The sequence below is a fragment of the Erigeron canadensis genome, chromosome 5, assembly GCF_010389155.1.
Source record: "Erigeron canadensis isolate Cc75 chromosome 5, C_canadensis_v1, whole genome shotgun sequence".
NCBI lineage: Eukaryota > Viridiplantae > Streptophyta > Magnoliopsida > Asterales > Asteraceae > Erigeron > Erigeron canadensis.
Window position 1 is genome coordinate 28,817,597 of NC_057765.1, and position 14,420 is coordinate 28,832,016.

Genomic DNA, 14,420 nt, shown 5'->3' on the forward strand with positions numbered 1-14,420 from the left:
CCGTTACAACTTAATCTACAATTGTTATTCCTATTTCTTTTTACTTTTACTAGCTAAACACCTTTATCATTTGCGAGTCAAAAGCTATAAGTTGGTTACAACTTTTGTTTTCGAAGTACCTAACCTACTCGTGTACTAAATACACATTACACTATAATGTAATTATAGAACTTTGCTAATCAGTAGCCATTAACCTGTTTTAAAGCATAGTATTACCAGAAACATTAACAACATATAGCCATGTTGCATCCTAAAACTCAAACCCAAAGAATAGGTGTTATCCCCGGCCATCGGCCGGGCATAACACTAGTTAAGGTAAAAAAAATAAAAATAAAAAAGACCTCGATCCTATCTTTGCGAGAAATAAAGATTGATTACTCAATTAATAACCCTGTCTAAAAAAAAATATGTTAAACACTTCATTCAATATTTAGAAAAGTAAAGAACTAGATATTGATATTTTATATATTTTTAAAAATATTTAAACCGGAAATTAGTCTTATTCACCAATTACAACTTTAATTTCATTAAATTCAATATTGATTAGGAGTTGTGATCAGAAGAAACCACAATAAGTGGTGAAACCCAAGTGTTGCATCTCAGCCCTTGGATCAAAAGCAATCCACGACTCAGAATTAAAAAAAAAAACAACATAGAGGGGTAGTTTCATCATTTGACATATTATTCCATTCCCTACTCTTCTCAGCTCCAAAAAAACACACACACAGAGATCTCTTTCTCTTCCCCCTCTTGGGAACTCATCAGTAGCAGCAACATCATTACCACCACCACGTGTTCAATCAAAATGGCACAACCATCGTTGTCTCTGTCGTCGTCATCATCTCCATCAATCATCATCAATTGATCTTGAATATGTTAATAAACAATGGAAGGTCTATTAAATATAAATAGATGACTTTTTTTTATGTAAATTCGAAATTTGTCATGTGATAATCCAATGTAATTAAATAACATGTGATTAGATCTATTCTAACATCTTGAATTTTTTAAATTTTATCAGTTATTTGATTAATTTTGTTGTTTGGTACAATATTGCCTACCAGGTGTTTGATAAGATGTCTAAACCAAAGTTTCTTATATATGATTTAGAATCAAATCATATTTGATTAATTATTGCATACAAGGTGTTTGATGAAATGTCTAAACCAAAGTTTGATAATATGATTTAATCACCTTTATAATTCTGAATAAAATCAAATTTGATTATGTAAGTTATTTGTTATTGTTTACTTAATGTTTAGAATCATATTTGATTATGTTTGACATTTTATTGATTTCTGTTTTTGTAACTGTATGAGTAAAATCATATTTGATTTTGTATATAGATTCTATAGATTTGTGTTTTATAACTTTGTTTCTACAATCAAATTTGATTTTGTATTGAAGTTTTAGTTACCGGTGTTCTTCTGCCTAGAATCAAAAATGATTTTACGCATAAACTGGGAAAAACATATACAAAATCAACTATTCAAAATCAAAAATGATTTTATGCATACAAAATCAACTATTCAAAAATGATTTTGAATCAAATATGATTCAAAATCAAAAACTATACAAAATCAAATGAGTTTCATACAAAAAAAACCATTCAAAATCAAAATTGATTTTAAGAATAAAGCGTGAAAAAGCTATAAAAAATCATATATGATTTTGTTCAAGTATGTACGTTTTAAGGTATAAGTGTCTTTTTAAGACTATATGTGTAAAATCAAAATTGATTTCACATATATAATGTTAAAAATTAATGCAAAATCAATTTTGATTTTATGCATACATTTTAGAAAAGTTGCATTCTAAAATCTAAACCCTTGGGGGCTAAAAGCTAATCCGCGGGGGAAGTGTGATTACGGGGGCCTGCGGCCCGCGCTTTAGTTTTGGGTTTGAAGTCATAAGGTTAGCCTAGCTAACCCTACGACTTCAAACCCTAAACTAAAGCTTAATTGCTATTCAATTTTGATTTTACGCATACATTTTAGAAAAGTTGTATTCTAAAACCCTAAAATCTAAACCCTTGGGGGCTAAAAGCTAATCCGAGAGGGAAGTGTGTGTGTCTTTTTGTTTTTTGATTTGTTTTTTTTTTGTTTTTAAACATTTTTGTGTATATCATTTTTGTTGTTCTCTCAAAAGATAAAATAGGTTTATTTTTAGACAATGTATGCGTAAAATCATATATGATTTTCTATAAGTTTTTCACACTGTATGCGTAAAATCAAAATTGATTTTAAATAGGTTTATTTGTATAAGTTCATTTGCTTTGTCTCAATTTTATACGTAAAGTCATATATGATTTTGAATAAATTTTTCACAGTGTATTCTTAAAATCAATTTTGATTTTGAATAAGTTTATTTGTATGGAAGCCTTTACAAAATCATATATGAATAGGCTTAATGATACTGAACTCACTTTTTTTTTTGTCTAGATGTAAGAATAAAATCATATATGATTTTATATAGTTTTTTCTCATTATATTCTTAAAATCATTTTTGATTTTAAATGGTTTTCTTTGTATGAAACTCATTTGATTTTGTCTCAATGTGCTATAAAAAGTCATGTATGATTTTGTATAGTTTTTCCCCAATGTATGCGTAAAATCATTTTTGATTTTGAATAGTTGATTCTGAATAGGTTTTCATACTTTATGAGTAAAATCAAAAATGATTTTGAATAAATTTCTTTATATGGAAGCCATTTGGTTGACTCAATGTGCTACGAAAAATCATAAATGATTTTATACATATTATAGACAATGTATGCATAAAATCATATATGATTTTCTATAAGTTTTTCACACTGTATGCGTAAAATCAAAATTGATTTTAAATAGGTTTATTTGTATAGAACTCATTTGCCTTGTCTCAATTTTATACGTAAAATCATATATGATTTTTAATAAATTTTTACAGTTGCCGGAAACAAAATTACACTTGTCGGAATTATCATCAACACTTTTCCGTTTTCTATTTGATGATTCGACTTGTAAGCCATGATAATAAAAAAAAACCTAATCGCCGATGGAAATGATTGGCTGTACACAGTAAATGCGTATATAATCATATTTGATTTAGTACATACACTTTGGTTTAGACATTTCATCAAACACTTTGTGGGCAAAAACTCTATAAAAATTTTAAACAACAACAACCAAAAATACAACTTTTTATCATATGAAAAAACAAAAATAAAAGAAAAAAACTACAAATCATGGATAAAAATGGTTTGTTTATCCATTTTTTTATATAAAAAACATAAACTACATAAAATATCACTATAGTAATATCTAAAACATCATCATGTACAATCAAGTATGATTGGCTGTATAATTTGTAAATACGTATATAATCAAATTTGATTTAGTACATAAACTTTGGTTTAGAAATTTCATCAAACGTACACTTTGTGAGCAAAACTCTTGAAAGAAACTTTAAACAACAACAATCAAGGATACAACTTCTTATCATATGAAAAAATATAAATCATATAAAAAAAACTAACAATCATGGGTAAAAAATGTTTTGCTTATCCATTTTTTTATATATAAACAAAAACTAACTCCATAAAATCTTACTCTAATAATATCTAAAACATCATCATCCATTTGTTGTTGTTGCTAGTGGTTTGAAGTGAAGATCCAGAAGATGGTGGTGGTTGTTGTAGCCGGAGGAGGAGGAGAAAGAGAGCTGAGTCACTGAACGTACGAGAGAGAAAGAGAGCAATTGTGTGTGTGTGTGTGTGTGTGTGTGTGTGTGTGTGTGTGTGTGTGTGTGTGTGGTGATGGTCGGAGATGGTGGTGGTGGTCGTCGTCATCATCTATAGAGGAGGAGGAGGAGGGGAGAAGAAGGAGAGAGGGAGAGAGTGTGTATTTGTATGTGTGTGTTTTGGTTAGGGGAAGGAGAAGAAAAGTGGTTGGAGTATGGTAGAAGTTTTTTTTTTAAGTGCAAATTACTATTATATCCTTGCGTGTTTTTCTTAAAATTAGGAGATAAGTTTTGATCCTAGCCATTGATGGAAATGATCCAAGGGCTAAGATTAAGCCCCTTAGATCTATGGAAAATTATGGATGTAAATGAACAAACCACTATTGATTAGTGATATCAAATAATAGTAATGATTGGCCAAATATAAAACAAAAATACATATAAATAAACTTTTTTTTGTATAATATTTACTAAATCTTGTTAATTTATTAAACATATAGTAGAAGAGAGCTTGCGTAGTACAACAATGGTGAAGGTGACAGCGACTGGTGGTGATTGTCTGGGTTCTGGACCCTTTTTCGTTGTTAATAACACTATAGCTTATGGGCGCTTTTTCTTAACTCGTACTTAAAAACAGGGCCTTGATTGTAATACCATGTGTTAAATGATGCCTTGTAAAGTACAGATTGTTTGTGAGCAAGTGCGATGTACGTGAAATTTTAATATAGAGAGTATAATAGAGGCGAATGTCAAATTAGGTCATGCGGTTGCATATGTTTTTGTGAACCCGTTATAATTAAATTTTCATATTATCGCACACAATAAACATTTCAGCTTCTATTTCAACGTCCGGGTGAGAAAAACTAGTTACTGATAATTTAATGAATACGGACATTCTTGTGTTATATTAGCACAAATCTTATAAAACTAGTGTATATAAATTTCTTATACAATTCTTTGTTGACATTGTTTGAAAATAATGATTCCAAAGCATATAATGATTCTTTTACCACATTGTAAATACTCAAGAAATATAGAGGTAAAAGTGATGTTTACATGGACATTTTCATGTTATATTAACATAAATTTTATCTTATTTTATTATATTATAAAGTAGTATAAAAACCTTTTGGTTAAATTTTATTAAATCATAAATAAAAACAAAACTTTTCATCTTTGAAATGAATATTTTTTCTATTAATTTTGGTCTCATAACTTTTTTCTTTTATTGGTTGATAATCTCTTGTCCCCATAGAAACACCACCACACTTTCATCTCTTGCCCCTAAGACACGAAGCCACGACGCAAGGCACGACGAGTGCACCTTAAGGCCTTTGCCAACGGCATGTTCGTGGCTCGTTCATGGCCTCTGTCGACGACGAAGCCATTGGCAGCACCTTGTTCGTCGAGTCCGTCGATGGAGGGGCTTTGATGGGTGGAAGGGGGACGACGGGGGAGAGTGGGTCCAACAACTAATTTCCTTTTGGTTTTTTTTTTGTATAGTGTAAGTATATGTATATTATATATATTTAGGAGAGAGAAAAGGAGAGAAATGTTGAGGAAGAGGTAAGGAAGAGGTGAGGAAGAGGTGGGGTTGATAGTGATTGAGGAAGAGGTGTTTTAGGAGAGAGAAATGCTGATGTGGCAGTGAGGAAGAGCATGAAGGACTTCGTCGGTTGGCTGAGGCCTAAGTATCGCATTAAGGTGAAATCCATGGTACTTTTCCACAAATGTATAGCATGAGTACTTAAAGGGCTTATCAAAGGAGAGGCCTACCACCCACCCTATGTGTCAATTTTATTAAGGTGAAGCCCAAAGCCAAAATAAATGATACACGATATTGAGATCTTAACTTGCAAAACATATACTTGGACATCTCTGGCCTTTTTCACAATGTATAGTACCAATAGTTGATATCTCAAAAACATTACTTATCAATGTCAATATATAGAATCCTATAAAGATCTTATATGAACCTTCCTATTGTGATCAATGAAGTTAGGCCTTATTAGCTGTCTGTCCCCGAATGATGGATGATTTGAAAGCATCCAAACTACTTCAGCCATGTTTGGTCTCTTAGAAACCGCCGCCTGTGTGCATAACAATGCAATCTCAGTTATCTCCATTACCTTTTTATCTTCATATTGATTTGAATCCATTGTCTCATCAACCAAGTTCATATATTCTTTATTTTCATACAACTTCCATGCCTGCCACCAATTGTAAAATAAAAAATTAATTAGATCAAAGTGATTATTCCTTGAAATAAAAAAATGAGAAGGAAAACATATCTTACATGGTCTAAAAGGCCATTGGTAGACATCCCATTAAATTCCACGTCAGTACACCGTCGACCACTAATAATTTCAAGAACCACGATACCAAAGCTGAAAGTGTCGACTTTATCTGATAAAGCGCCACGAAGTGCATATTCTGGCGCTGTGTAACCCCTTGTATAGAATAATATCTAAGTAACTTGATGCACGAGGAATAATAAAAGTCACATATATTTTGTAAAATTTCAACTTACAATGTCCCAGCAAACTTTGTGGTAATATGACTTTGATCCGCCGCTTGAAACCTTGCCAGCCCAAAATCTGCAATTTTGGGTTGAAAATCGTCATCAAGGAGAATGTTGCTCGACTTTATATCTCTATGAATGATCTTCACATGGAATTCTCCATGTAGATGAGCGAGACCCTTAGCTATCCCTAAGATAATGTCATATCGCTGGTTCCAGTTCAGGGTACCCTTTTTGGAACCTATAATGATCAAACATGTTTGCAAGTTAAGTTTTTTTATGTGAGAAACGATACATATGATTAACACTTTAAGTTGTTATGAAGCAACATACCCCATAGGAACGTGTCAAGGCTTCCATTTGGCATAAATTCCAGGACAAGTAAAAGATTAGACTCTTCACTGGACCATCCTAGTAGACGGAGAAGATTTCGATGGTGAATGTTACTTATAAGTAAGATTTCATTTTCAAATTCTACTTTTGCTCCAGCAAATCCAACATTAAGCTTCTTCACTGCCACAACTTTCTGATCATCAAAAGTTGCCTAAAATGACAACAATTTGTATCAGTCAGACTCATTTTACTTCCAAAGCAGTTACTTGAGTTACTGCACTATACCTTGACATCTACGTGCTACAAAAGATCAATTTTTATTACCTTGAATACCTCCCCATAACCACCTTTCCCTAAAATATTTTCTTCACTGAAGTTATTGGTAGCCAACTGCAGATGTTTGTAATTGTAATTAACTGCCGCCCCAACTTGCTCTGGTGTGTCTAGGTTATCACCATGTCCGCAAAGACAAATTAGATGTCATAAAAATCATGATAATAAATTAGAATAGCAAATTAGAACTAAAACTCTTTAAGAGGATGGTAAATCTATTTATATTTTGTAATTACCTTGTTGGCTTCTATTTGCCATTCTCAACCTAAAACGCCATAGCAAAAATGCAATTACAAGCAACAAAAAGCTTAAACCTCCAACGACTCCCCAAATTATGGATCTCTTATTGATTGAATCTTCTACAAAGCATAGAAAGGCAAAACACTCATGGATATATAAATATACATAATAATATCTGAATTAGTGCATAATTTTATAGTCTCGGCCTTTATATTCAAGAGGCTGGTAATTCAGCATTAGAGATACGATCACTAAGAATAAAAAGTAAAGATGGAAAAAGATCATTTCTAAAAGAGCAGATGTCTCACCATTCCAAAGAAGAGATGTAAGATCCATTGTCTGGTTTTGTTGAAAAAATGGAGTGCTGGAATATCTCATGAAGCATCCGTTGTCCATTCCCCGGCCAGAAATACCTGGAAGACAATCATGTAGAGCACTAGATGTCGACTTTAAGCATTCTGAACACACAGTCTGGTTTTGAAAACATTGGGCAAATGCATAGACGGTTGCATTACCATCAGCTATTTGCCTGGTAGAAGCTGCATAGAAATTCGGCGTTCTAGGTGCAGCAATTTGTAGGTCCAGTAATAACTTATCTGCTGCTGTTCGAAACTCTGTTGGCTGGAGGGATGTTACATTGTCACATAATGCCCTGCTAGCCCGATTACTATAACCAGGGATGAAGTTATAGCTCTCATACCTATACCAATTTGAAACAATCCTAATTAGGATGAACATTTCCTATTAAACCAAGATGTTAGTCTAGCAAGATTCTTCCTAAAATGACCCGGGAACCACCTAACAAGTTAAAAGTTTTGCACACACCCATTAACAACATATTTTTGGTCAATACGCGTTCCACAATAACCATTAACCAAGTCAATCCAATCCTCAAAAGGAGAAGGGTAGGTCCGTATCCCGGGACTTAACTTCAGGATTCAGAGATCTCTCTAAAGGACTAGGTTCAGGCTCAACCAAGTCTTCGTCCTTCCTTTCTCTCGACAAGATAAATAGTGAAGAGTTTCTTTTGAAAAAGTATCTTACATAAACTGCATCAAGTCCAACTATGTTTTAAAGATATTATTTAATTAGTCAACTAAATCATTACTTAATGTGCACCTTGTTACATTCATATTAACTTCTTCTCTTCTTTACCTAAGCCCACTTCATTTTATAAGAATATATAATAGCTTACAAGAATATATGGAACCGGTTCAATCATCTCATCAGAATGATTGAACCAATGAAACAGCAAAGTGGCCCGATTCTCAGAATATCAAAGTTCAAATAGGAAGTAACTTTATCAACCAAGCTAATTAAGGTTATATGTAAAACAAGAAGAAATAACTAAGCTACACTATATATATATTTGCCTTAGCTGGCGATGGTCTTTTGCCATTGGGTCACCATCATGCCTGGACATTTTCAATTTGTTGGCCGTTGAAAAAAAGACTATAGATAGATATGCACCTGACATTGCAGTCGTTGTAAATAACATGCGCAACATTGCCAGATCCACATGTTTTTAACTGACCAACAGCATAGTCGAAACAATCTAGACATTCTGGAACAGAAAGATACCCCCTGCACCAAGCGATTCCCCACACGGCATCACCATCTGTGATGTGTGCTTCAGCGTTACTGCTTGTGGTTAATTGCGAACGCAATTTAGTAAGGGTGGCATTAAGGTTGGTTATGTAAGACTCTTCATTCAGATAGTAATTCCTAGTACATTGAAAAAACATCAGAGTGCTATTTCTTTCAGCTGTAGGTTGTGATTCCGCATTATTGGTTACGAGCACCATTACGACAAGGGTGGTCGTTAGCCACGACAATCGAAGATTTTCGACTTGCTTCATGCTTTTCTGTTTCTTTGCTTTGCTAAGCAAGAAGAATAAAAGCAGTATGTACATATACAGGGGCAGGAATGGACTATTGGACTTTTTAAAAGTCTTCTTAGATGATGTGGCATTTTTTTGGAACTACATGCTACGTTACTTCTAAATTATAGGAATGGTTAGAATGCAACTCGGAACTTTCTAAAAACATCTTAATAATTCAGACACACAGATGTGACTCGAATTCAATTCAAATGGATTGTATCAGACGTCTTATGAATCAGCCACCAACCCTATTATTAATATAACATTTTTTTTAAATTTTAACATATATATAAAAGTAGTCAAATCTGACCTTTTAACAACTTTGAAGATATAAATTTGTCATATCTGTTTGTTTTGCTTGGTTGCAGACTCCCCAATTTTCAGTATCTGACTATCTGTTCTTTCACCTTTTTAATGAAATTCTCTATATATGCGAATGATGAATTGATGATGCTAATTAACATATTAAAATGTAAAGAAAACAAAGTAAGAATGGAAAATAAAACTGAGTATACGATATTAGCATCTTCATCGTAAGAATAATAAGGGATATATATGATTATCGATCAATTAGTATTTCTAGAAGGATGTATGCCTTCATAATCGTAGTTCAAAACTTCAAATTATACTTGGAATTAATTAAGATAGAAACTGATCGAATGCCTTCTGATTATGGAAAGCAACATGTCCATTTTCAGTTTTTCACCAATTATTGTTGCAAAGTTATTAAATTATTATGAATCTACATTCTACACCATTTTATCATCACTATTTATTTTATTTTATTTTTATTTTTCCTTCTTGAAATAGCCAGATACACCGTTGCAAAGCCAAACAAAGTTTTGACCGTAAAAAGTGAATGTTTTTGGCCGGCGACGACCGAAAACCCCAAAAAGGGGTTTCGAATCTCACCGGAAAGGGTGATATATCACGTTAGGAGCATCGGCAAGTTTTATCGGCACATATTCCGGCAATAGAAGCCAAGAAAAACGTAGATCAAGCCTCAAAATTGAAAACCCCCAAATATTTTTTTGGTTTCCGGCGAGCACAAGAACAAAAAAAAAACGGTCACAAAGTACACGCTCCCAACGTTCACAAGGATCGGCCAAAACTAGCCGATATATATAGCCAATACTAACCGATTAAACTTGCCGATACAAGCCGATGGAGATGCTATAGCGTAGCCGATTAGCCGATGCTTGCCGATGGTTTTTGCCGATAAAACTAGTCAACTACACCCTTGCTCCTAAGTTTCCTTGGTAAGGCAAAAATAAGCCGAGGCGCCTGCAAGGGCCCAAAAACGCCTCCATTCCGTGTTACACCCTTCATTCTAATCGTCTTGGTTTACTAACTCTTCAAAAAGCACCTTTTAATCAGCCATGTTTATGCTAATAATCAAACAGTACTTAACAACCTTTGAAACCAACTTTTATGTCCTTAATACTTGATTAAAAATCTGATTTACATTAGATTATATACGACATAAAAGACTTAGAATTTTATCATCATCAAACAATATATACCAAGAATCAAGTATTCTCTTCTTTCCCTTGATACAAATCGACAAAAACAAAAGGAGGAAAGAAAATGGATTATTAACAATAAACTACGTTGACAAGTGGACTAATAACGACAACATTCTTAATACCAATCTTATAAAGTTATAGACAAATAAATGATTACCACTTTGTCACCTCCATCTTGCACCACAGCTTCTTTAGAAACTTACAAGAAGGTGACAATATTGTTACTAGTCATTGTTTTAAAAATGGATTATTAACAATAAACTACGTTGACAAGTGGACTAATAATGACAACATTCTTAATACCAATCTTATAAAATTATGGCCGTTAAACAAACTTTAAATATATATATATAGTCAAAAGATAAAATAAGAACCATCAAATTGTCGAGAACTGCGAGAACTAATAGTTAGTTAAATGATTAAGGATAACATCGTAATTTTATAAATACAATTAAAAATTAATTATCAAAGGAACATAAAAGCACCTTGAATATCGCATGGATTTCGTAACCACCCATTTGGTGGTATTCTAAATGCGCACTAAAGTATAAATCATATTATTTTTTGCTTAACCGAATTCTATCTGTAATCATCAGTTAGTATTATGCTTTTCGAATGGCTTTTTTATTGTTAACTTCTATTATTATATTAGTATCTTATTATATTAGCATTAATATGTTACAAGTTTTTAATATGTATTTTTTTTTATTAAAATAGACCATCAACCTTATAGAAATTATACTTACTAAAAAATGTTACATTATATATGAAAATAAATTTAGGAAAAATGATATGTTTACATGTTTAGTGATTTATTCATTTGAGTCCACTATTTTCCATGGAAACTAAGGGACACATCCCAACCTTTCATTTTTTGTAATCAATGGTTCAGATTAAATTGATGTATATAATGAAAAAACACACGGAAGGTTATATCCGTAAATTCACACGTCCCCCTCTCGTTCCTTCTTCCTTTCCCCCCTCTCGTTCATTTCCCCGACCTTCTTCCTCTCCCCCCTCTCGTTCATTTCCCCGACTTTCTTCCTTTCCCCCAAATCAACACACACATTCATTCTAGGGTTTCTCTCCCCCAAATCACTTCACCGGCCTACGATTTTCCTAACCTTCGTTTTTTCCGGCGATTAAGTATGTCATCTTCACCGAAATTAATGAAGAAGTATCAAAAAAAAAACGTAAATCTATCGTTCCGAGTGGTAATCAAGTAGTCGTTCCGAGTGATAATAAGTAGTTCCGAATATTTCTACACAGGCGTTGTCTGGTACGTGTATTATGTTCTTCATTTTGTTCATTTTTATCCTTTATTTATGCGTTTTATTTATTTTTAGTGTTTTATTAATTTCTAGGGTTTTTATTTTTAGTAAATTTTAATTGTAGATTATTAGAAATTTTTGTTTGTAGATGTACTGTTTAATTTTTACATCTAAGCATGTATGATTGTTTGCTACAAGTATGTTTGTATGGTAGTTTATTCAATATGATATGAATGTGTGTTATTTTACAGTCAAATATCTAGTTGTTCATGTGTAGTTGTTGTGTTGGTTACGTCGTTGATATTGTTTTGTTTAGCGAAAAATCTGCAATTTTAGTGTCTTCTCTATTAATTTGTTTCTCGTAGTTTTAATCAGATTATGCTGGTTGTTCATGCGTAGTTTATGTATTAAATTTTAGTTCTCTGTCTATTGCATTTGAAAATGTTGCAGAGTTGCAACTTGATAAAGAGAAGAAGAAGGCCAAGGTGTCTAAGCAACCCAACAATGCCATTTGTGCCGATGATTTAAATCAACCTCTTTTTGAATTGGGGCGTGTTAAAGAGAAGAAGAAGGCGTCCCTGAATGCTGCTCATTTAGCTTCTGATAAGAACTCCACTAAGTGTCCTAGACAAGATCTTAAGAAAGCTCCCAAGAAATGTTCAGTTAATGCTTCAGATCTTACCTCTATCGTCTACAGGACCACACCTAGTGCATTTGCTAGTGTTATGACTCAACTTAGTCTTGCTCAGAAGAAGCTGCTCCGCGAGTTAGGTTTTGGTTCCCTTATAGGTTTTAATATCAAGAGTTTACCTCCAAAACTTGTTTACTATGTCGTGGATTCGTTTGATGGAAAAGATATGGTCATTAGGACCTCGAAGGGGGACATTAAGTGTGATGAGCAAGCTGTTTTGGATGTGTTAGGGATTCGAAAAGGTGATGTTGATCTGCACTCTAGGAAGTTTCAGCCTGATGCTGAATTCCGTAAGCAATGGTTAAGTCAATTTAGTGGAAGTAGAAGAAATTTGTCACTAGCAACTGTTATCAGTAGATCCGATGGTGCTGCTGATTTTCTTTTTACAATCAACTTTTTAATATTGTTTTGGAATACGATGATATGTAGTGACAGCAACGGTTTGTTGAAGTATGATGTGTTGGATTACGTATCTAGGGAAACAAAAGTGGTTGATATTGATTGGTGTGGTCACTTGTTGACAAAATTATAGTATAGTAAAAGTCAATGGAACCGACTTTATCCTGAAAAAAATGTTTATGCCGGTCCAGCTATTTTCTTAACTGTAAGTGCATGCCTATGTATATTCTATATGTGTTTGTTTATATTTTTCTTGGTTTTAAAATTTCTTTTTTTTCCCCTTTATTTTGTAGTTCCTTTATCTTGACCGTACGATATGTCCGAGTGTTCCTATTTGCCGACAACGTCCAGTCTTTAGAAATTGGAGTGACTTTATTGAAGCTCGTGTTGATAAGGAAATTCTCAATGGAGGTTTTGGTGCTCGAACTTGCCCCTGATTTTGTTGAACATGAAGATTCGGGTGAAGGTTTTGTGCATGTTAGTGATTCTAACAAGGAAGGCATTTCTGATGAGAAGAAGGTACTATAATGACTAGTGATTATTTACATTACTTATTTACCGTTTGGTCATTGGTGTCGGATAAATATACATTTACTTGTATTAAACTAAAATATGATCAGAATATGTTGCCAAGTTGAGTGGTCTGTATACAATCAGGTTTGATTGAATTATTTTAATCAAATATGATTGTGTATAGAATCAGTGTATACAATCAGTTTTGATTTCTATTAAACCAATATATGTTCAGACTTGATTGAATATGTTGTCAGGTCAAGTAGTTTGTATATTATCAGTTTCTATTGAATGTTTTTAATCATATGTGATTGTGTATAGAATCAGTGTATACAATCAGTTTTGATTGTGTAAAGAATTTGTGTTTTGATTAATTTTGGTATGTGTTTTTAGTGATCATTGACTGGATACGATGTGGTTATTTGTTTTTATATTATAATAGGAGTATCTGAAGTTTATTGAAGACAATTTAGATGTCGTTTCAAGTATGAAGAAAGTACTAGTGGATACTTTCAAAGATGTGGCTGCCAAGTTTGGTGATGATAAAGTTTTCAAAGTTTGTCGTGCGAAGATGATTGATATATTTTCATTGAAAGATTTTGAGGGCAAATCAGGTGATGATGATGATGAATTGGCGTCTCTATTAGTGAAAGAAGGTGTTCTAAGTGATGATGCAGTTGGTGATGTGATGCAGTCAGGAGATTTCATGGATGATGGTATTCCGGTTCTTGTTAATCAAGGAGAAAATGAAGCATTAAATGGTGTGAATCTTCATTCCGATGAAGTACCTGTTGATAATCCTCAAGCTGATGTTCATGATAAAGCAGAGAAGATGAGTGAAGGCAATAAAGAAGTAGATGATCATCTTTCTGATGAAGAAGAAGTGTACGATATTGCTACTGACCAAGAAGATGAGTTATTTTCAGAGTGGTTGCGCTTCGATCAACACGAGGTAATTCGTGGTATGAAAGAATTTCTCAATCGAAGTGATTT

At 33.0% G+C, this 14,420-nt stretch overlaps 1 protein-coding gene across 3 annotated transcripts; it reads right to left on the reverse strand.

The window, feature by feature from the left end:
• Positions 1-5,557: 5,557 nt before the first annotated feature.
• On the reverse strand, positions 5,558-9,017 carry LOC122600569 (cold-responsive protein kinase 1-like). 3 transcript variants are annotated; one of them, XM_043773308.1, is made up of 9 exons: positions 8,615-9,017; positions 7,660-7,844; positions 7,453-7,557; positions 7,141-7,263; positions 6,896-7,014; positions 6,572-6,782; positions 6,248-6,479; positions 6,014-6,167; positions 5,558-5,927 (listed from the first exon to the last, which is right to left on the reverse strand). In XM_043773308.1, exons 1-9 carry the CDS (start codon positions 9,001-9,003, stop codon positions 5,673-5,675), a joined length of 1,773 nt encoding a protein of 590 aa, XP_043629243.1. In that variant the 5' UTR covers positions 9,004-9,017; the 3' UTR covers positions 5,558-5,672. The 3 variants fall into 3 exon arrangements, with proteins under 3 accessions (XP_043629243.1, XP_043629242.1, XP_043629241.1); XM_043773307.1 differs by having other exon boundaries at positions 7,141-7,260; positions 7,453-7,844; XM_043773306.1 differs by having other exon boundaries at positions 7,453-7,844.
• Positions 9,018-14,420: the final 5,403 nt, after the last annotated feature.

What these genes read in the sequence shown, in the direction of transcription:
- LOC122600569 (XM_043773306.1), bottom strand. Translation starts at nt 9,003, where the DNA reads ATGAAGCAAGTCGAAAATCTTCGATTGTCGTGGCTAACGACCACCCTT. An exon ending in CCTTGACACGTTCCTATGGG is followed by an intron (nt 6,480 to 6,571) that starts GTATGTTGCTTC and finishes TGATCATTATAG; the next exon opens with GTTCCAAAAAGGGTACCCTG. An exon ending in ACAAAGTTTGCTGGGACATT is followed by an intron (nt 6,168 to 6,247) that starts GTAAGTTGAAAT and finishes ATTCTATACAAG; the next exon opens with GGGTTACACAGCGCCAGAAT.